This window comes from Bufo bufo, chromosome 3, assembly GCF_905171765.1.
Source record: "Bufo bufo chromosome 3, aBufBuf1.1, whole genome shotgun sequence".
Lineage (NCBI taxonomy): Eukaryota > Metazoa > Chordata > Amphibia > Anura > Bufonidae > Bufo > Bufo bufo.
The window spans coordinates 98,588,707-98,610,696 of NC_053391.1; the positions used below are offsets into that span (position 1 = coordinate 98,588,707).

General features: G+C 47.0%; 1 protein-coding gene across 2 annotated transcripts in view; it reads right to left on the minus strand.

Moving 5' to 3' along the window:
• Nucleotides 1–21,990, minus strand: part of SSH2 (slingshot protein phosphatase 2) — a 229,781-nt gene that overhangs the window by 53,032 nt on the left and 154,759 nt on the right. Inside the window, exon 1 of one of the 2 annotated variants that reach the window (XM_040423391.1) lies at nt 216–659. The exons of the other annotated variant lie outside the window; for it this stretch is intronic. Within the exon in view, the coding sequence (XP_040279325.1) occupies nt 216–385 (170 nt within the window). The 5' untranslated portion in view covers nt 386–659. Of the gene's footprint in view, nt 1–215; nt 660–21,990 lie in introns of those variants that run through there. 2 annotated transcript variants of the gene reach the window in all.

Sequence of the window (21,990 nt, forward strand, 5' to 3'; positions counted from 1 at the left end):
CAGACTAGATCACTAACCAAAAAAAAAGTACAGTAAATCACAACCAGATCACTGGTCCAAACTAGATTATGAACCAGATCAGTGATGCACACAGTAAATCGCCAACTAGATTGGTGATCCAGCCTTGTGATCACTAAAGTACCAACCAGATCGCTGATCACACGCTGACCCCCCCACCAGATCAGTCAGCAGACGGGATCCCGGTCACTACTTACAGCTGGTTAATGGTGTTCTGGGAGATGACGGCATTCTCGGAGAAGTGCGGGATCATCTTCCCCGCACACTCCGCACACAGGTGTCCGCTGCCTTCCTGCCGGTCCCCGGGTAACGTGCCGCTCACTGTCATGGGGAAGTGTCCCGCAGCGCTCTGCCCGCACCGGCACATGAGCTCAGCGGCTGCCGCTCTCCGCTCCGGTCCCCGGGCTGCACATCCCGGCTCCGTCACTCCTGCAGGAAACTTGTAGGGAAGTGGTAGCGGGGTGGCCGGCGTGTGTCACCCGTGCAGGAGCTCACTGGTGGCCGCCTCCGATGCTCTGGACCTGGGCAGGATCATGCCCGAGCAGAGCCCCCTGAGCTGACATGCCAGCCTGAGCCCAGCCACTCACACACTGCGCTTCCTGCTGCCCCGGCTCCGGCTGCCGAGTCCTGCGCATGCGCACTCAGTCACTGCTCCCCCTCACCTCCGCCTCCTCCTGTCTTATCAGCGTCCTGCGGGTGAGGGGGGCCCTCCTGGGTCCTGCCCCCACCACACATGGCCAGGTGAGGGGGCCCCTCCTGTGTCCTGCCCCCACCACATCTGGCCAGGTGAGGGGCCCCTCCTGGGTCCTGCCCCCACCACACATGGCCAGGTGAGGGGGCCCCTCCTGGGTCCTGCCCCCACCACACATGGCCAGGTAAGGGGGCCCCTCCTGTGTCCTGCCCCCACCACATCTGGCCAGGTGAGGGGGCACCCCCTGTGTCCTCCACCCATCACCCCCTGTGTCCTCCACCCATCACCCCCTGTGTCATAGAAACATAGAAACATAGAATGTGTCGGCAGATAAGAACCATTTGGCCCATCCAGTCTGCCCAATATACTAAATACTATGGATAGCCCCTGGCCCTATCTTATATGAAGGATGGCCTTATGCCTATCCCATGCATGCTTAAACTCCTCCACTGTATTTGCAGCTACCACTTCTGCAGGAAGGCTATTCCATGCATCCACTACTCTCTCAGTAAAGTAATACTTCCTGATATTACTTTTAAACCTTTGCCCCTCTAATTTAAAACTATGTCCTCTTGTAGCAGTTTTTCTTCTTTTAAATATTCTCTCCTCTTTTATCTTGTTGATTCCTCCACCCATCACCCCCTGTGTCCTCCACCCATCACCCCCTGTGTCCTCCACTCATCACCCCCTGTGTCCTCCACCCATCACCCCTTGTGCCCTGCACCCATCACATCTGGCCAGGCCCAGTAACTTCATTATAAACTTCCTGACAACCAATATTTACGGCTTAAAGGGGATTTCTACTACAGTCAGCGTATAGGATGTGCCATACCCACTTCTTCAGCCCCCAGTATGCCCAGAACTGGGGTGTGTGCCCCCCACATACCTATAGTGAATGGGAGATACAGAAACAACCAGCGCACTTCGGTCAGACCCCACTGATTAGAGAAAGCCTACACCATCCATCATCATCAATGGCCGTCGTGGAAAACTATACATCCCATCTCAGAAAATGATGGGAGTATTGCTGCGACATGCCCTCACTTTCAAATGCTGGAACCCCTATCAATCCAGAGCGCTGATTGGTGCTGCCCCCACCACTGAAAAAAGGCCACACTCACGGGTACAGAGCACCTGTCAGCAGGATTGTATTATAAAACAGCATACTGCCTGGTAGGGTTGATCCTGCTGATTGGAATGACACTTGTGACACTCGGTTGCAGCATTCATGAGAAAAAGACTTTGTCGTTATGTAAATGAGGGCTTAGGTGCCGTGCAGGGGCGGGGCCTGGACAGCGGGTGCACCTCAGCCACGTCCACGGGTGCACCAAAACTCTTATTTTGCATAAGGAATAAAGTCCTTTCTAGTCTGAAACACCACAAACCAATTTTCATAAGACATGTATCATTTCAATCATCAGGATCAACCCTAATAGGGTTATCCTGCTGACATGTACTCTTTAAAAGGGATTTCTCCTCTGCACCTCTATAAGTGCACTCCAGAAGTACAGACACCCCAAACATCATCATATAACACGTGGATCAGCTCTCCTTTTAAGCCTCATGCACACAAGCTGTGTCCGTTTTTCCCTCTGCAAACCGCAGATCCGCAAAATACGGATGCGGTCTGTGCAGGCCCAAAAATGGATGCAGAAAGCACATGCAAGTCATCTGTGTGCTTTCCGCATCAGAATGTCCGTTTAGCAAAAACAGAACACGTCCTATGCTTGTCTGCAAAATGCGGATCCATTAAAGTCAATGGATCCGCAACCAAATTGTACAGATCACATCCGTATTTTGCGAAAACGTGGTTTGTGGACCACAAAACGAACACGGTCGCGTGCATGAGGCCTTATACTGTACGTGGATGAATGAGATCATTCGGTGGTCGGCAGCACATTCCTGATGTGCTTTCCATAGTGATGATTTTAGGCATAAAAAACGCAAAAACCTGACAAACGAGAAAACGCCATGTGTACAGGGGCCAATGACAGGGAGCGATTGCTGGGCTGATGACTGGCTCCTAAAGTGGTCAGACTGGCAGCACCGAGATTGCACAAACCGCAGTCCTTTGTTATATTCTTATTATCAGAATTGGCCACTTTTCAAATAAAACACAGATAATAATTCAGCTTTTTCGTCCTGCAGATCCATCCGCGGAATACAGCAAGCTACGCGCACATACGGTGTGGCAGAAACTGCGACTGCACATTTCTTCCCCGAGTCTGCAGCAGGGGCATGGATTTCTACAGGCGCCATTCAAATGACCGGGGCAGTGTCCGAAATGACTGCAACAAAACGGCTGCGTGTGATCAGGTCCTTATTGAAGTGAACTGCACAACACACAGATGTCAGAATCCACTACGCTGCACTGTAAGGGCTCATGCCCACTCCCGTTGCCTGTTTTGCGGTCTGAAAAATTGCGGATCCGCAAAACACGGATACCGGCCGGGTGCATTCCGCATTTTGCAGAACGGAATGTCCGGCCCCTTATAGAACAGTCCTATCCTTGTCCGTAATGCGGACAAGAATAGGACATGTTCTGTATTTTTGCGGATTTAACGGAACGGACAAACGCATCTTTTGCGGCCCCATTGAAGTGAATGGGTCCGTATCCTACCAGCAAAAAAGGCGAATCGGATGCGGTCAAAAAATATGATCATGTGCATGAGCCCTAATTTGTAAGCTCGCTCACCTTGGGTGGAATACATTACAGTATTCCGGCTGCTACAAGTTATCCCCTTAGGCTACATGCACACGAACGTTGTTGGTTTCCGTGTCCGTTCCGTTTTTTTGCTGATAGGATGCGGACCTATTCATTTCAATGGGTCTGCAAAAAATGCAGACAGCACACCGTGTGCTTTCCGCATCAGTATGTCCGCTCCGTAGCCCCGCAAAAAAAAAAAGAACATGTCCTATTCTTGTCCATTTTAGGCATTGTTACAATGGATCGGCAAAAAAAAAAAAAAAAACGGATGGCATACGGATGTCATCCGTTTTTTTTTTGGGCGGACCGCAAAACACATACGGTAATGTGCATGTAGCCTAAGGCTACTTTCACACCTGCGTTAGGTGCGGATCCGTCTGGTATCTGCACAGACGGATCCGCACCTATAATGCAAACGATTGTATCCGTTCAGAACGGATCCGTTTGCATTCTATGTAAAAAAAAAGTCTAAGTCTAATTGTTAGTCCGACGGATCCGTCCTGACTTTACATTGAAAGTCAATGGGGGACGGACCTGTTTGCAATTGCACCATATTGTGTCAACGTCAAACGGATCCGTCCCCATTGACTTACATTGTAATTCAGGACGGATCCGTTTGGCTCCGCATCGCCAGGCGGACACCAAAACGCTGCAAGCAGAGCGGAATGGAGCCAAACTGATGCATTCTGAACGGATCCGCATCCATTCAGAATGCATTGGGGCTAAACTGATCCGTTTGGGGCCGCTTGCGAGAGCCCTGAAACGGATCTCACAGGTGGACACCGAAACGCCGGTGTGAACGTAGCCTTATCCACAGGAGTTCCTGAGACAGTAGAACACAGCACTCCACTATCTCCAGAATTCCCATAGAATGTGCATGTCCGACTGGCCGCTCCATTCATTGCAGGGGGTATGGGGGCCCCCATTCTCATAATAAGTGGGGGGTTCCAGGGGTAGGACCCGCACTGATTTCGGTTAGGGGATAACTTCTAACAACTGGAGTACCCCTTTAAGGATTCGTCATTTATCCAATCACAGAAGTGCAGTTTTTTTTGAAGAATTCAACATGAATTATATCGTCAGAGGGACTGGTAATCTCTAGAAATCTTTTCAATAAAACCTCAATATGTATGAATACGATGCGGGAAGAAGCGATGGCGGATATTTATAGCTTCCCGTACGCAGGGAATTGTATAAGAACAGCATTTCAGGCCACCAAGGGCTTTCCTTCTATTCACTGCCACAGAGCGAGCATGCAGCGCAGGGTTTTCAATCAGCGCTCACAATGACGCCACGCAGAGGTTGGCATGGGCTGATTAGAAGACCACCATCTGGAACGTGAACTGGATTTACGTAACACCAGATTATACCGTTCTGTGTCACTAAACTATCGGCTTTCTGGGATTTGATGTAGCTGGACTGTCTTCTGCATGATGATGGGTGGGCAGCACACCCCACCATGCTTTTTTTTTTTAACATAAAAGTTGGTTGTTCTCCGGGTATACATTAATTAGGTCACATCGCAAACATTACCAGTAAGGCCCCATGCACACCACCGTATGTTCGGTGCAGATCGGATGCGGACGTATTAATCGCAATGGGGCCGCAAAAGATGTGGACAGCACGCCGTGTGCTATCCGCATCCATACGTCCGTTCTGCATCCCTGCAAAAAAAGATAGAACATGTCCTATCCTTGTCCATTTTACGGACAAGGATAGGACATTTTTAGAGGAGTTTGAAAAAAAAATGGTGGCATGCACATGGCTGGGATCCGTATTTTACGGATCTGTGATTTGCAAACAACAAAACAGATGTGGTCGCGTGCATGAGCCGTGAACGTGTATTTCAGAGGATGCTCATAACTTCGGCGGATCCAAATGTGAGCCAGCCACAGCCACTTTTTTAGACCTGGCGTGAGCGGGGGAAAAGTCGCATTCTGCACCTGAAATACGTCTAATCTAGGTGTATTTCAGGTTGATAAAATACCCCCTGGTATTGGTGTTTGGTCAGCAAAGAGCAGTAAAAAGGACTATCCCATCAAGCCCTCTCCATATGGCCTAAGGCCTAACTAAAAGGATTGAAAGAAGAAGAAAAAAAAAAAACCACAGAACAGTGCTGTTGCATTGTGTTTTTTTTCTTCGTGTTTCTAGCCATGTCTGCCCTATAGACTGATTTTAATTAGTGTAAGTATAAGGCCTCATGCACACGGCCGTTGTGCGGCCGTTCCGTCCTTTGGGGACCGAAATTTGCGGTCCCTAATACACGGGCCCCATCCGTGTGGAAGCCGCAACGGATCCAGACCCATTATGGGTCCGTGATCCGTCCGCACCATAAAAAAATAGAACAAGTTCTTATTTTTTGCGGTGCGGAGGCACAGATAGAAACACCACGGAAGCACGCCGTAGTATTTCCGTGGGGTTCCGTGCCTCCGATCCGCACCGCAGTTCCAGATTACGGACCCATTCAAGTGAATGGGTCCACATCCATGATGCGGGGAGCATACGGGCCAGTGCCCGCATATCGGCCGCAATACGGGCAACGGCTGTGTGCATGAGGCCTAAAGCTGTAGTCTGCTCTCCCTGGAAGCTGTCTGGCACCGGGAGAGCTATAGAGTGGACCCAGCATGCGTGTGGAACCTGCACTCCCTGAATTTTATGGCGGCCGTTATGGCACATAACAGGTAGTATTTAGTGTTAGGTTCCCGCCTTACAGAGATCGCCTTGACGCCGGCAGACGGACCCAAATAATTTTGTACAAAATGTATTTGCCAAGAGTCTCAAATTTACAAAATAAGCGTGGCATTAGCACTAGAATATTTTCTACAACTATGGCGTTATTGTACGTTATTTGGTTTACAGAGTGCTGTTGCACTGTGTTTTTTTTTTCTTTGTGTTTCTAGCCATGGCAGCGTGCACCTGTGCATTGGGATGTGCTGAATGACCCCCTTTTTCTTGCAGTTCTACTAAAGGGATCAGCACCCTCCGGCACTCCAGCTGTTATAAAACTGCCACTCCCAGCATGCTCCATTCACTTCTAAGGAAGTTCCAAGAACATCTGTGCAAGTGTGCATGCTGGGAGCTGTAGTTTTACAACAGCAGGAGTGCTGCAGGTAGCTGACCCCTGGCCTATTAGGACATATGATGAGGTCTTGCTCAGGAGAAGGACACCCCCCCCCCCCCCCCCCCCCCCCCCCCCCCCCCCCTTCATTGCAGTAAGGAAAGTTGGCACGCAGCAGAAGTTTTGGTGACTTCCATTCATCTTTATGTGACTTGCAGAAATCTATGCAAATTCTACTAAAACCAAATAAATTCAGATGTATTAGGCCTCTTTCACACTACAGTATGTCCATTTCAATGTTTTGCGTTCCGTTTTTAACGGATCCGTTCTTCCGTTTTTTGGTTCCGTTGTGATTCCGTTTCCGTTCCGTCGTTTCGTTTTTCCGTATGGCATATACAGTATACAGTAATTACATTGAAAAAATTGGGCTGGGCATAACATTTTCAATAGATGGTTCAGAAAAAACGGAACGGAAACGGAAGACATACGGATGCTTTTCCGTATGTGTTCCGTTTTTTTTGCGGACCCATTGACTTGAATGGAGCCACGGACTGTGATTTGCGGGCAATAATAGGACATGTTCTATCTTTCAACGGAACGGAAAAACGGAAATACGGAAACGGAATGCATACGGAACACATTCCGTTTTTTTTGCGGAACCATTGAAATGAATGGTTCCGTATACGGACCGTATACGGAACGCAAAAAACGGACCGCAAAACGGAAAAAAAAAACAGTAGTGTGAAAGAGGCCTAAAACTGATTTTTTCTGAAAGAAATCTGCCGTGTGTGAACATGCCCAAACATTGCAGGGGAAAACGTATGGTCGTATGAAACTGCGCACAGCAATAACAAACGATTGCTAGGGGTCTCAGAAGAAGCTTCCAATGTAATATTCTTAAAGGGGTTGTCTCATGAAACACACCTATCCCTCCCCCCCTAACCACAGGAAAAGTATCTGATCAGCGGGGGTCTGAACATTGGGGCGGAAATGGAGGTCCTGATCCCCTGGCACATTCCCTCTCTATGGCTCTGCGGGATGTAGTCGGATACAGTGCTACGCTATCTCTACAAGTCCAATACTGCTGAATGTGTAGCCACAGGGGGCACAGGGGACCACAGGGCACCCAGTCTCATGATCGCGGGCCCTCCATAGACCTCCGCTGATCAGACACTTATACCCTATCCTGTGGGACAACCCCTTTAACGTCAGCTTGGTCTCTGCTCTACCATGCTGTATGTAAACGGATTTAACTGTTTACACCCCCCAACATACAGCTTGCCCACATACACAAACTGTAAGCTTAGGGCTACAAGGAGACGTCAGAACTGCAAATTCAGGTCATAAAAATTGTATGAAATGCTAAATAGATTGGGGCACAGATGTGAAAGTAGACTAAGGGCTCATGCACACAAACGTATTTTATTTCCATGTCAGTTACGTTTTTTTTGGGGACCGTATACGGAACCATTCAATTCAATGGGTCTGCAAAAAAAACGGAAAATACTCTGTGTGCATTCAGTTTCTGTATTTCCATTCCGCATTACGGACAAGGATAGGACTGTACTATTAGGGGCCGGCTGTTCTGCAAAATACGGAATGCACACGGATGTCATTTGTATTTTTTGCGGACCGCAAAATACATACGGTCGTGTGCAAGAGGCCTAAGAGGTACTTTTACTTAGAGGACTATGTTTGCAGCCATGGACATCTACTTTCCGTAACCCCGGGGGCACGGATCTGCAGGCTTATCCCAGGGGCGGACAGGAATGCTCCCAGCACAAGGATGGAGACGAGCCGTGCTTTCCCCGCTGCAGCCTGGCTTTGTTGGCTCCCAAACCTCAGCACATGATCAGCAGCTGATACAACATTCACCACTGATCACTTTGTTGCCTGAAGAAACAGTAAAAGCAGCAGCGCTTGTACCGTGAAAAACCATGGGAACCCATGGAGGGACTTTCTTTAAGGCCTCTCTCACACGAGTGAGTTTTCTGTCTGGATACAATACATGTATCCAGCATCCGGTGCATGAGCGTTATTTATCACTCACTCATCTATGCATTCAGGAAAAAAATTAAATAAAATCGCAGCATGTTCTAGATTGTGCGTTTTTCACGCAGCGCTGGCTCCATAGAAGTGCATGGGGCTTCAGTGAAAAATGGACGACATCCGGATGCAACGTGTTTTTCACTGACTTTTCCTAGGAGATGTAGATTGTTGATCTTCAATTTTTCTTCACGCGTGTGAAATACGCATTCAATCCGGACTTTAAACGCAATTGCAGAAAAAAAACCTGATTGAACCTGCGTGGAAAACCCTCTGTTTTTTTTTTTTCCCCTGAGCAGATTCACTCGTGTAAAAAAGGCCTTAAAAGGGAATCTGTCAAGTGACTAGGCCTGAGCCGTCCCAGTGAAGTGAATGGGACGGAGGAGTTGTAATTACACTGCTCGCCGCTGCAAGGCCGAAGAGAACGCAGCAGTTGTACGAGCGCTGCGTTCTCTCCATACAGCTGGCACAGCAGTCATGCCCCCGCCGATCTGATATTGATGACCTATCTGGAGGATAGGTCATCAATATAGGATAAGCGAACAACCCTTTAAGAGGAGCTTGTCATCTCTATAGTAAGGCCTCTTGCACACGACAGTGTCCCCCCCATGGCCGTATTGCGGGCCCGCATACGGCGGGTCCGCAATACAGGGGACACCGGCCATGTGCACTCCGCATCACGGATGCGGACCCCCCGCAAATCCGGAGATGCGGTGCAGAACAGAACAGAACCACGGAACGGAAGCACTACGGAGTGCTTCTGTGGTGTTCAGTTCCGTGCTTCCGTTCCGCAAAAAGATAGAACTTGTCCTATCTTTTTGCGGAACGGATAGATCGCTGAACCCCATTCAAGTGAATGGGGTCGCGATCCGCATGTGGCTGGCTCACGGTTGGTGCCCGTGCATTGCGGACTGCAGCACATGTTTGTGTGCACAAGGACTAAGAGCAAAGCTCTTGCTTAGGGCTCATGCACACGACCGTTGTTGTTTTGTGGTCCGTTTTTCACAGATCCGTTGTTCAGTATCTGAGTTTTTTTTTTCCCTCTGACTTAGGGTACTTTCACAGTAGCGGTTTTCTTTTCCGGCATAGAGTTCTGTCCTAGGGGCTCAATACCGGAAAAGAACTGATCAATTTTATCCCCATGCATTTTTTTATAGTAACATAGTAACATAGTACATAAGGCCGAAAAAAGACATTTGTCCATCCAGTTCGGCCTGTCATCCTACAAGTTGATCCAGAGGAAGGCAAAAAAAACCCTGTGAGGTAGAAGCCAATTTTCCTCACTTTAGGGGAATAAAAAATTCCTTCCCGACTCCAATCAGGCAATCAGAATAACTCCCTGGATCAACGACCCCTCTCTAGTAGCTATAGCCTGTAATATTATTACACTCCAGAAATACATCCAGGCCCCTCTTGAATTCCTTTATTGTACTCACCATCACCACCTCCTCAGGCAGAGAGTTCCATAGTCTCACTGCTCTTACCGTAAAGAACCCTTTTCTATGTTTGTGTACAAACCTTCTATCCTCCAGACGCAGAGGATGTCCCCTCGTCACAGTCACAGTCCTGGGGATAAATAGATGATGGGATAGATCTCTGTACTGCCCCCTGATATATTTATACATAGTAATTAGATCTCCCCTCAGTCGTCTTTTTTCTAACGTGAATAACCCTAATTTTGATAATCTTTCAGGGTACTGTAGTTGCCCCATTCCAGTTATTACTTTAGTTGCCCTCCTCTGGACCCTCTCCAGCTCTGCTATGTCTGCCTTGTTTACAGGAGCCCAGAACTGTACACAGTACTCCATGTGTGGTCTGACCAGTGATTTGTAAAGTAGTAGGAATATGTTCTCATCACGGGCATCTATGCCCCTTTTGATGCAACCCATTATCTTATTGGCCTTGGCAGCCGCTGCCTGACACTGTTTTTTGCAGCTTAGTTTGCTGTTTATTAAAATTCCTAGATCCTTTTCCATGTCAGTGTTACCGAGTGTTTTACCATTTAGTATGTACGGGTGACTTGCATTATTCCTTCCCATGTGCATAACTTTACATTTCTCAGTGTTAAACCTCATCTGCCACTTATCTGCCCAAGCCTCCAGTCTATCCAGATCCCTCTGTAGTAGTATACTGTCCTCTTCTGTGTTAATTACTTTACACAGTTTAGTGTCATCTGCGAAAATTGATATTTTACTATGCAAGCCTTCTACAAGATCATTAATAAATATATTGAAGAGAATAGGGCCCAATACTGACCCCTGAGGTACTCCACTAGTGACAGTGACCCAATCTGAGTATGTACCGTTAATAACCACCTGAATAGAGAGCAATCCGTTCAGGATGCATCAGTTCAGTCCCTCTTACGTTTTTGGCCGGAGAAAATACCGCAGCATGCTGCAGTTTTCTCTCCGGCCAAAAATACTGAACACTTGCTGGAATGACGGATACGGCATTAAATTCTATTGCTGCCCCAGGTGTTCCGGAAAAAGGGATCCAGTTATGCGGTCTGCGCATGCGCAGACCTTTAAAAATGAGAGAAAAAAAATTCCGGATCCATTTATCCGGATGGAAACGGAAAGACTGATCCGGTATTGCAATGCATTTGTGAGACGGATCGTCTCACAAATGCATCAGTTTGCGTCCAGATTGCCGGATCCAGCAGGCAGTTCCGGTGATGGAACTGCCTGCCGGAATCTTCTGCCGCAATTGTGAAAGTGCCCTTAAGTCCTCTTCCGTTCCGTTATTGCACAAAACATATCCGTATGCTTTCCGTATTAGATCAGTTTTTTGTGGATCGTATACAGAAACAGTAACTTAATTAACAGTAACTTAACAGTAAATTAATCACCAAACACATGAGCAATATGGACTGGGCATAGCATTTCTACAGTATGGATCCGCAAAATACGGATGAAATACGGACGACATACAGATGTGTTCCGTGTGCTTTTCGTATTTTTTGCGGACCCATTGACTTGAATGGGGCCTCAGACCGAGATTTGCGGACAATAATAGGACATGCACTACTTTTTTGCGGAACAACCATGCGGACAAACGGAAACGGAATGCACACGGAATAACTTCTGTATTTTCTACAGCCCCACAAAAAAAAACGGAACGGAAGCGGAAAGAAAATATGTTTGTGTGCATGAGCCCTAACACAGCCTTCTGAAGAAACCACGAACAGATCCTGTGAAGCCCCGGCTGAAAAACATTTTATTACGTAAAATCCAGCCAGTAAATAAGGCACACTATTAGGGCGCATTCACACGGCAGCCACGTGGTGTCCACCTCCCATTGTTTTCAATGGGAGGCAGGGCTGCAGTTCATGCATCAAGCGATTTAAAGCCGCGACTACGCCAGCACGTCCCTTCTTGGTGCTCTGTCTGGACGGACGTTGCTGGAAGCTGCGGAGGGTGTCTGTTCGCGGTTTACCTCCATTTAATGGGGCTGAACCTCGAGCTCATCCTTGGCATCCACACTGAACCACCATGGCGGTCTCTCTCGTGGAACACACAATGGATTTCAAAAGCGTCATAGTTTATTGCCCGCATTCTGTTTAGCAGTTGGAATGACGGAGCCTGACAGGTATTAGTCCACAAAAACATCATAAGAAAAGCTGGGCGGCGGGTCAATCTCTGTGCCCGGTCAGATTCTGCGCTAGGCCTAATAGTACGCCTCCTCCGTGACAGTTTTCAGGATCCACCAATGCTGGTTTTTAGCATCTGACAGAATGGCTAATCTAGTAATATGGTGGTCGATGTACCCCCGTTGACAAGACCATCGTTTTAACACTCTTGTAAAATTCAATCATATAGAAAATGCAAGCTCTTAAAAATGGTCAGACATGTCTAATCTAGGCGCGTGCACTCAACCTCATGGATACTTCTAGCATCACTTTTAGGGCTCATTCAGACGAACGTGGTTTTGGTCCGCATCCGAGCTGCATTATTTTCCGGCTCGTGTACGGACCAATTCACTTCAATGGGGCCGCAAAAGATGCAGACAGCACTCCGTGTGCTGTCCACATCCGTTGCTCCGTTCCGTGGCCCCGTTTTGCGGACAAGAATAGGCATTTCTATAATGGGCCTCCTGTTCCGTTCCGCAAATTGCGGAAGGCACGCGGGCAGCATCCGTGTTTTGCGGATCTGCAATTTACGGACCGCAAAAAACGGCACGGTCGTGTGAACAAGCCCTTAAGATCATGTGAAGAATGGTAGGACAGAAGACGGCCGGCATCAGGGATCATGTACAGATCGGTCACTACCCTGTAACTGAGTGCAAGCTATTGTTTTAGGTCATCAGCCATAATATTCTAGGGGACAGGAAATATGCAGTAAAATATATTTCTCCACGGTCAAGACTTGTGACGGCCATGTAACATGCCATTTACTACTTGAGCCTCTTTCATTTTAGGTGTGCCTGGCCTTTAACGTACCTGAGCTAAAACAAGCCACTGGGGATCGACATACACAATGTACCCATCATGGGCATCAGCACGTCAGTGATGGTTATCTACTGGTTAGCAAACAAGGAAGAAACATGGTGTCACAACACTAAACCAACTCAACTCTTCACACTTGTGTGTAAATGTGACATTTATGATGCACAGAAACAATAGGTTCCACCTCAATCACATCTGACTTCAGTGGCGTACCTCCAATAGAGGCAGACCACGCAGCTGCTATGGGGCCCCTGGGGGAAGGGGGCCCGCAGTGGAGGATAGGCCCCGCCCACTAATTACACTTGTATGGCTACCTGAGAAAGTAAGAGGTGGCGAAGGACCTTTGGTGATGTCATCAACCATGTGACCAGTGCAGGAAGCCAATGAATAGCAGAGCAGCAGAAGTCTAAAGGACCTTTGGTGATGTCATCATCATGTGACCAGTGCAGAGGACTGGTGAAAGACCTGTGGCATATCACTGTGAGGGGGCGGAGCTTCTGTGTGGTGCCTGAAGGAGAGGTTAGTGGTGTTCTGGGATAACCTAACATCCTAGAAAAGCTGGGAGTTGTAGTTTTGTCGTATTATATGTTTCTCAATGTAATTTAAACGTATGCCCTAGTACAGGCTGGTAATGCTGGGAGTTGTAGTTCTCTCCTCTTATACCCCCTCTTTGGCATGTAAACTGATGACCCATAATAAGTCTGGCCATACTGGGGGTTATAGTTATTTCTTTTTAAAGCTCTTACCTGGTACAACTAGATGATGTCCTATAATCTGGACATGCTGAGAGTTGTAGTTCTCTTTTCTTAGGCTGGATTCTCATCACAGTTTAGTTTTCCGTTTTGCATGCAGGACTTTTTTCTGTCTAAAATAACGGATCTCCGACAGAAATGGCATAAACGGATGCCAAATGTGCAGAACTGATGCTTGAAATACAGGATCATTTTTTTTTCTTTATTTTTCTGTTTATCTGACGGATCAGAAGAACTGAAAACTAAACGGTGATATGAACCCGGCCTTATACTCTGTGTAATATCTACTTGTATCTGATCATAACAGCCTGGACATGCTGGAAATTGTAGTTCTCTCCACTTTCACCTCTCCCTGTGTTGCTCCCTAATTTCCAATAATAATCTGGTGATGATGAGACTTGTAGTTCCCTTGTCACTATTATAATGTTCTGCAGCAGCTGAGGTGTGTATTACTTGTTCACTTCTGTGCTGGTGACGTTCGCTGTTCTGCTGTCATAGGAGCACAACAACGAAAATCACTGCAGTTCCGGATCTGGCACTTCATGGACGACAACACGGATCCCGCTGACTATGATGAGATCTGTCAGGTTTCCATCTTCCAGGCTATAAAATTGTGTCCAGCATTTATGACCTGATCCACGAATGAGGCCCCAACACAGATGTGAACGAAGCTTTATATGTTCTGCAGCAGCTGAGGTATGCATTAGGAGGTTCTGACAGTTCATAAGGCAAGGGGGGCTATGGTGGCACTGGTATACTATTATGCCAGCACCACCATAGCACCCCCTGTGTGCTGCTTATAGTGGACAGTGCCCTCAGACAATGAATGGGGACAATCAAAAGCGGGTTTTTTCCCGGTATTGAGACCCTATGACGGATCTCAATACCGGAAAATAGAAACGCAAGTGTGAAAGTAGCTCCTAATGTCTACACGGCTGCAACTGCTGGGGGTATGGCAGGGGAGAAGCCAGGGCAGGTGGTGGGATGGGCCAGTGGACGGAGTTAGTGGGGCCCCATTAAGATTCTTGCTATGGGGCCCAAGGATTTCTATGTACGCCCCTGTCTGACTTCTTTCCACCGAGGAGTACTTGTGGCTGACACAACGCCTAAGTATAAGATTTGCAGGAGTACTACACATAAGAAATCATAATTCTTCGTCTTAAAGTTTCTACATTTAGAATAATAGCTAGAAAAGAGAGACTGGGAAACACAGAAGTTGAGATACCCAAAATTATAAGTTAATATCCATTCATTAAAGGGATTGTCTGGGCTTTTAACATTGATGACCTATCCTCAGGATAGGTCATCAATATCAGATCGGGCAGGGGTCTGACAGCTGGCACCCCCGCTGGTCAGCTGTTAGAGGAGTGTGCACGTGCCGTCCCTCTTCTCTCTTCCTGTTCGTTGCTGCTTTGCCATAGACATAGCAGCAGCAGGAAGAAAGGTGGCACGTGCCCACTGTATGCCATCTCCTCATACAGATCATTAGCAGGGGTGCCGCTTGTCGAAACCCCGCCGATCTCATATTGATGACCTATCCTAAGAATGGAAAGATGGCAATAACCAACAGTGAGATCGTTTGAGAAATCATGAAAATAATCTGGGCCAAATGGAAACAAACACTCAGGCCCCTTTCACACGAGCGAGTTGTATCCGGAAACAAGTGCGGGTGCGATGCGTTTTTCACTGATGGTTGCTATGAGATGTTGTTTGTAAACCTTCCGTTTTTTATCAGGCGCGTGAAAAACATGGTGCGAGTTTGACCATATCGTTCATGTGAAAGAGGCCTTATGGTATGTGTGTGCCAGAGCTTTCAATATTATTTTGTAGGTAAATGGCATATCCTCTAATGAAAGTTCTATGTATAAATGGACAGGATTTCAAACGGACGGGCCTTTAAAAAAATAAAATAAAAAAAAGTAACATTTTATCCATCGAAAAAGATATGCTAACGTTAGAAAATATAAAACGGAGGCCAAAAAGCTAATTTTTGCATCTAAAATAAAACATATTGTAACTTTGCAAACACAAATATTCGACCGTTTTGCGTCTACAGTTCCTATGCAGGGATACAGACCACCAACAAGCACCGGCCGATCCTGCAGTCATGTGTAACTCCCAAGCTGCCATGCAGTATGCCATGATTACTTTTCTTGCCAATTCCATAGGAATCCATCAAAAAAAGAAAAAAAAAACAGTTTGCCTCCATATAAAACTGGAGTCACACGGAGGTAGGTTATGGGCCCTCGATCTCTTTGGGTCCCATAATACAGAGGGGGCAGGCTGTCAGTCACTGATACGACCACCTTCTCGACTCCAAAGCCCAGAATGAGCAGAAATTTGAATGTATAAATTACAAGTTTTTCTGAATATTTTCCCACAAAACTATGGGGGAGAAAGTGGTGGTCTTGATATCCGGACGCGCCTAATTTATCTCCTGCGGTTTGTGTGCCTAAACAGCTCAGAGCGGCTGTAGATTTCTGGCTTCATTTGCGCCAGAAATGAAGATAAATTTGTCGGAGCGGCAGGAAAAGTGATGAGTGCATTCCAACATGGCAATTTTTTAAAAAGTTGCAGTTGAAAGTCGCAAGCACATGGTGGCACATTAAGACCGGCGTTTTAGACTTTTTAGTCTTAAGCCCCCTGCGCTGGATCTGCCGAAGTTATGTAGAGGCGCTGGCCGCTACATAACTTCGGCGTATCCACCGCCAATTCGAAAATGTAAGAGAGCTTCCTTGCTGTCTCACATTTAGACCATCTTCTACGACAAAAACTTAGAAAATGATGAACGAGACCCCTGCCCACTTTTTAGACCTGGCATGAACAGGGAAGAAGTCAAAGATTCTGCCGCAACATGGCGTGCGACAGAATCTGCTCCGTAAATACGTTACAAAAGTGGCGTATATCTGTTCGTAAATGACTCCCATAGTTTGCAACTTTTTATTGCCACTTTTCAGGCGCAAGGGAGATGATAAATCTCCCCTTATACATCAATCTGCTTGGCTCCTCCTGCTCTATGACCTGCAGCTCAAACACAGGGTCGCCAACCGGCCAGAAATTTCTGGACAGTCCATAAAAAGAAGTAACTTTTTGCTGTGTCCGAAAAAAAAGAGGCATCCGTAATTATTTATTTTTAGTCTGGTGGTACCCGATTAGATTATTTTGGTGGTAATTATCAACATTTTACACTAAATGCTGGTAATGAGTTCTTATCAGTATATTGAGCTATAGACACGTGTAACTTGTGATTATCATCATTCTTTATGGTTTTAAATTCTGTCCGTAAAAAAACGTTGGCTGTCCGTGATTTTGGAATAAGTTGTCCGGAAAAAAAAAAGAAAAATTCTGGTTGGCAACACTGCTCAGACATCATGTTCAACGTTGACAGGTAAAGTACAGAAACATGGTGTGAACAGTCTCACGTGCGAGAAAAGTCTGTGTAGGTGCAAGGTCTGTGAGTGACGGCTGCAGATCCCGTAGGTTATACTCGCCGAGCACATTTTTGCTTGCTCATTTGATACCAATGGAAATTTCCACCCCTGATCTTAGGCACTGGGTCACCTCCTTAACCACCGGCACTTTGCTAGGACACTGGTAGGTTCCCATAATCTTTGCAGCTACACCTAGTGAAAAAGTGCACATTCAAAATGACACTAAAGCACCCGAGGCAGTTCGGCAAGCAGCACTCTGATCAAATAACATAAGACAGTCTCGCCAACAACAAAAAACCACGACGGGAGAAGCAGACCCGTCCCAGGGAGGCCGGCAGGCAACACGCAGTCTGGTTCACACGACGAGTGACAAATGGAGGATCAGACATTGTGAACCACACAGGTGTACAAATACAGAAAAGCAGCGCAGCACCACAGACACACCACCAGTACATAGAGCTCCTGGAGTTGTAATATTCTGTTAACGGGGTTGTCCAAGTTTTTCGAAAAATAAATTGTGATAAAATAATAAGTCAGAACTGTAGCTTCCACTCCAGGATACGTTTACTTGGCTGCAGCGGTGACTTGCCATATACCCCATGTAACCAATCACTGGCCTTGTTGGTATACGGCACAACACTACTGAGGCCAGTGATTGGCTGCAGCCGTCACATACAGTACATGTTGTGTCACTGCTGCAGCCAAGTAAACTAAGCCCAAAAGGGAGGACCAGAGGATGAAATGGGGGCAGGCGAGGATTGGGCTTGCTGGATTTCTGGCAGCAGCTTATTCCCTTCTCCCCATTGAAAACACGTGCATGCTCAGCCAATGTCTATGGGGAAGAACTGTTTTTAGTTGATCACCTGCAAAACCGCAACTCTCCTGGGTCTACATAGTACGGACTGAGAGGGTGATCTGGAGAAGATTATGAGGGTGGGATATTAATTGTAGGTTGATTTGTAGCAGACATTCGTGCAGCCAGACAGTTCATCTGATGCAGAGAAATCTCTGCAACCAGTCTGCCATGTAATTACCATGCAAAATTCTAGAAAAGCTGGGTTACCGATACGTCATGGGTCCCTAAGGGGTTAAGATTACTTTTACATCTGCGTTCTCGCTGGATCCGCCAGGGGATTAGCAAAAACGCCTCCAGTCTATAATACAACCAACTGCATCCATTCAGAATGGATCCGGTTGCATTATGTCCAAAACTAACAAGATGGATCCGGCACTAAAACCATTGTAAGTCAATAGGTGGTGGATCCGTTTTTTTTTTTTTTGTGTGTGTGAAAAAAATTGATCCGTCACCACTGACTTACATTGTGTTTCATGTCGGATCCGTCTTGCTCAGTATCCCATGACGCACACAAAAACGCTGCTTGCAGTGGTTGTGTGCGCGTCTTGGGAACACAACGAAACGGAATGGAAGGCATTCTGGTGCACTCCAAGTTCGCTCAGTTATGTCCCCATTTAAAATGAATGGGGGAAAACTGAAGCGTTTTTTTCTGCGGTTTTGAAACACTGACGGATCTCAAAACCGTACAGCAAAACGCAGAAGTGAAAGTAGCCTGAGGCGGCCACGTACTGTGGCCTCCTCACAGCTTCCCCAAGCACAGCGCCGTACACTGTATAGTGGCTGTGCTAGGTACTGCAGCCCAGGCCTATTCACTTGAAACGAAGCCATGTGCCCGTCCTATTTTCATATAGTTTGCGAATGGTGCCCCTTCCAAGCACAGTCCGTGCTTCCATCGCAAGACTGACTAGGTGAGCGCCGCCTACGGAACTTTTATACATGCGACAGATTAACATGACGTCACTAACCTAGAAAGAGACTGCAGCCTCTTCAAAAAGCTAATCCGTGGGGGTACCGGGAGTCAGACCCCCACCGATCAGATACTGATGACCTATCCTTAGGACAAGCCTTCAATATTAAACTCCCAGAAAGAGACTTTCTTTTTTCTTTCTTTGAACCCCAGTGACTGACAGTCTTTTGTAGCCCCATTGTGGATGAGCTTGCAGTGTAACCTGCCTGGACAAAGGCTCATTTACAGGGCTGGAACGTATAGAGAATCCAGATAAAAGAAAGGCATGCAGCAGGCTCAAAAACTTGTAAGATGTCAGAGGGATCAAGTCATTCTGTAGACTTAAGAGGGTGATGATCACATCATGTCAACTTGTCTACAGAAAGACATGGTTCTGCGTAACCCTGGAGTGAATATATCAGAGACGTCTTGAAAAGATCACAAGGTCATCCACAGCCCCATTACACTGTGCGCATTATCTGTATAACGCATATTTTATTATTATTTCTCTTTTTTATCACCCACATCATTTTTACGTTAAGATTCAAGACGCCGCGAGTGCTACTTAGCAGAGTGTAAGATGGCAGGGCAGAAGACTGGTCATAATAGGCAACATTTAGAGGATACCTCCAAATACAGCTAAATATATATCAAAGGGGTTCTAGGGCCAATCAAAAAAAATGCTCAGAGCAGCATAGTGATGGTTCACCGATCCCCTCCCAGGTACGGACTGGGAACTTAAAGGGAGCTGAACCCGGACATACCCATATTTTCACCCAGGCAGCCCCCCTGATGTTAGCATCGGAGCATCTCATGCTCTGATGCACTCCCTTACCCTGCGTAGCCGTTTACCTGGCTAGGGCAGCGCTAAAGCCCGCCCATCAGTGCCGGCGACGTCACCGGGCTTCCTGGCAGCCCCATGGAGAGCCCGGTTTGTCACCGGAACTCCTGAAAATGCCTTTGCCCTGCACGATTTAGCGCAGGGCAAAGGAGAGCATCAGAGCATAAACTGCTCCGATGCTCAAGTCAGGGGGGCTGCCGGGGTGAAAATGGAGGTATGTCCGGGCTCAGCTCTGAACCCGGACAATCCCTTTAAAAATGGCCCTGGAAAAAATAAAAATAAAAAGTGGCCTCCATGTTGTAGGGAGGTCCAAATTGATAGAAGGCAGGGCAGCACAAGTAGATGGGGCCGACAAAAGTAGGTGGGGTCAGCAAAACCATAGTGCAGCCCCTGCAGAACCAAATAACACAGTGCGGTACTAGATACTGCCTCAGAAGCTCTCCCTCTGTGGCGGCCATCAATCGCTGCACGTTCCGTCCTCCTCTAGTTGTCTCTAATTAAGATATAGAGCCACCGGCTCCCATGCCCCGACGAAGTATTCAACTGTATCACCATCCTGAGGAAAGCCATACAATTGAATTCAGGAGAACATGATGCTATCTGAGGATTCATTTTACACAAATTCAGTATGTATGGGGAAGGGGGTTTACAATAAAAGCTTGTATTTAGGCGAAATTCCAGCCAGTCAGACATAGCACTGAGCTGAAACCAGTCTGCAAGAGCAAAACTTCAAAAGAAAGCCCGAGGTTTGGTTTGCTGACTTCGTTTTATCACAGCTTCTTTGCTGTAAAACAGGATGGTATGCTGTATAACGGGGGTATCTCTGTCCGTCATCTCTGGCGGCAGTCTAAATACCATCAGGTGGGAGGACACGTCACGGCACAGATTGCCCAAACATAAATCACTGCATTACACTCTTCTGTATTCTACTATCATGTAACATAAGGACGCCTGTTTCTACTGGGGAGTCATTTAGCAATTAGGCAAGTCTGCGTAATCTAATGGACGCCTGAGTCATCGCTTTCAGGAAATCTACTTGCAAATAAGGGATTGGCGACAGTTATTGCAGAGTCTACTAATCTGGAGTAAAAATCATTAGAGATGGTCTCCCATGGACATCCCCTTTCCACATGGAAGCTGGCTTCGCTATTACCACGGCCAATGATCAGACGGACGGTCACTGCCCCTGTGTAATGCTGAAAAGTCTCATGGACCATTAAAGGGAACCTGTCACCGGGATTTTGGGTATAGAGCTGAGGACATGGGTTGCTAGATGGCCGCTAGCACATCTGCAATATCCAGTCCCCATAGCTCTGTGTGCTTTTATTGTGTAAAAAACCAGATTTGATACATATGCAAATTAACCTGAGATAAGTCAGAGCTTGAAAATATGACTTCTCTCGTCACACAAGTAAGATATGACTCTTATGTTAATTTGCATATGTATCAAATCTTTTTTTTTTACACAATAAAAGCACACAGAGCTATGGGGACTGGGTATTGCGGATGTGCTAGCGGCCATCTAGCAACCCATGTCCTCAGCTCTATACACAAAATCCCGGTGACAGGTTCCCTTTAAGGAAGAGATGTTCTAAAAACTAATTTTTAGCTGTGCATTGTCCGTGGAACACTGACGACACACGGAGAGCACAAAACGGACACAAGGACCAAATCCTGATTCTTCACAGAGATTTTCATGGTTGAATCACGAACCATATTATCACGGATTTCATCACAGATGTGTGATTGAGGCCTAAGGGGTCGGTTACACAGTGTTGCGCCCAAAGATCATAGCGTAGCGGCGCTAGCACAGAAATGAATGGGGTGGCAGAGCAACTATCACATTTGCAGTGACCAAGATCCCAGAATTGCAAACAATTTAGCAGTTTTAGATTTGCTGCAGTTAGTTCTGGGGTCACAGTCGGGCAAACGTGCGAGTCGTGCTGCGACCCCCTGCAATGCTGAGCTCTGTCATAATGGGCTTAAGGGCTCACGCACACGGCCATTCCGTGCATAGGGGACTGCAATTTGCGGTCCCCAATGCACGGGCACCATCCGTGCGGATTCCGCAGACGGATTCAGACCCATTCAACTTGAATGGGTCAGTGATCTATCAGCACCGCAATAAAATAGAATATGTTCTATTTTTTTGCGGTGTGGAGGCACGGAGAGGAACCCCACGGAAGCACTCCGCAGGGCT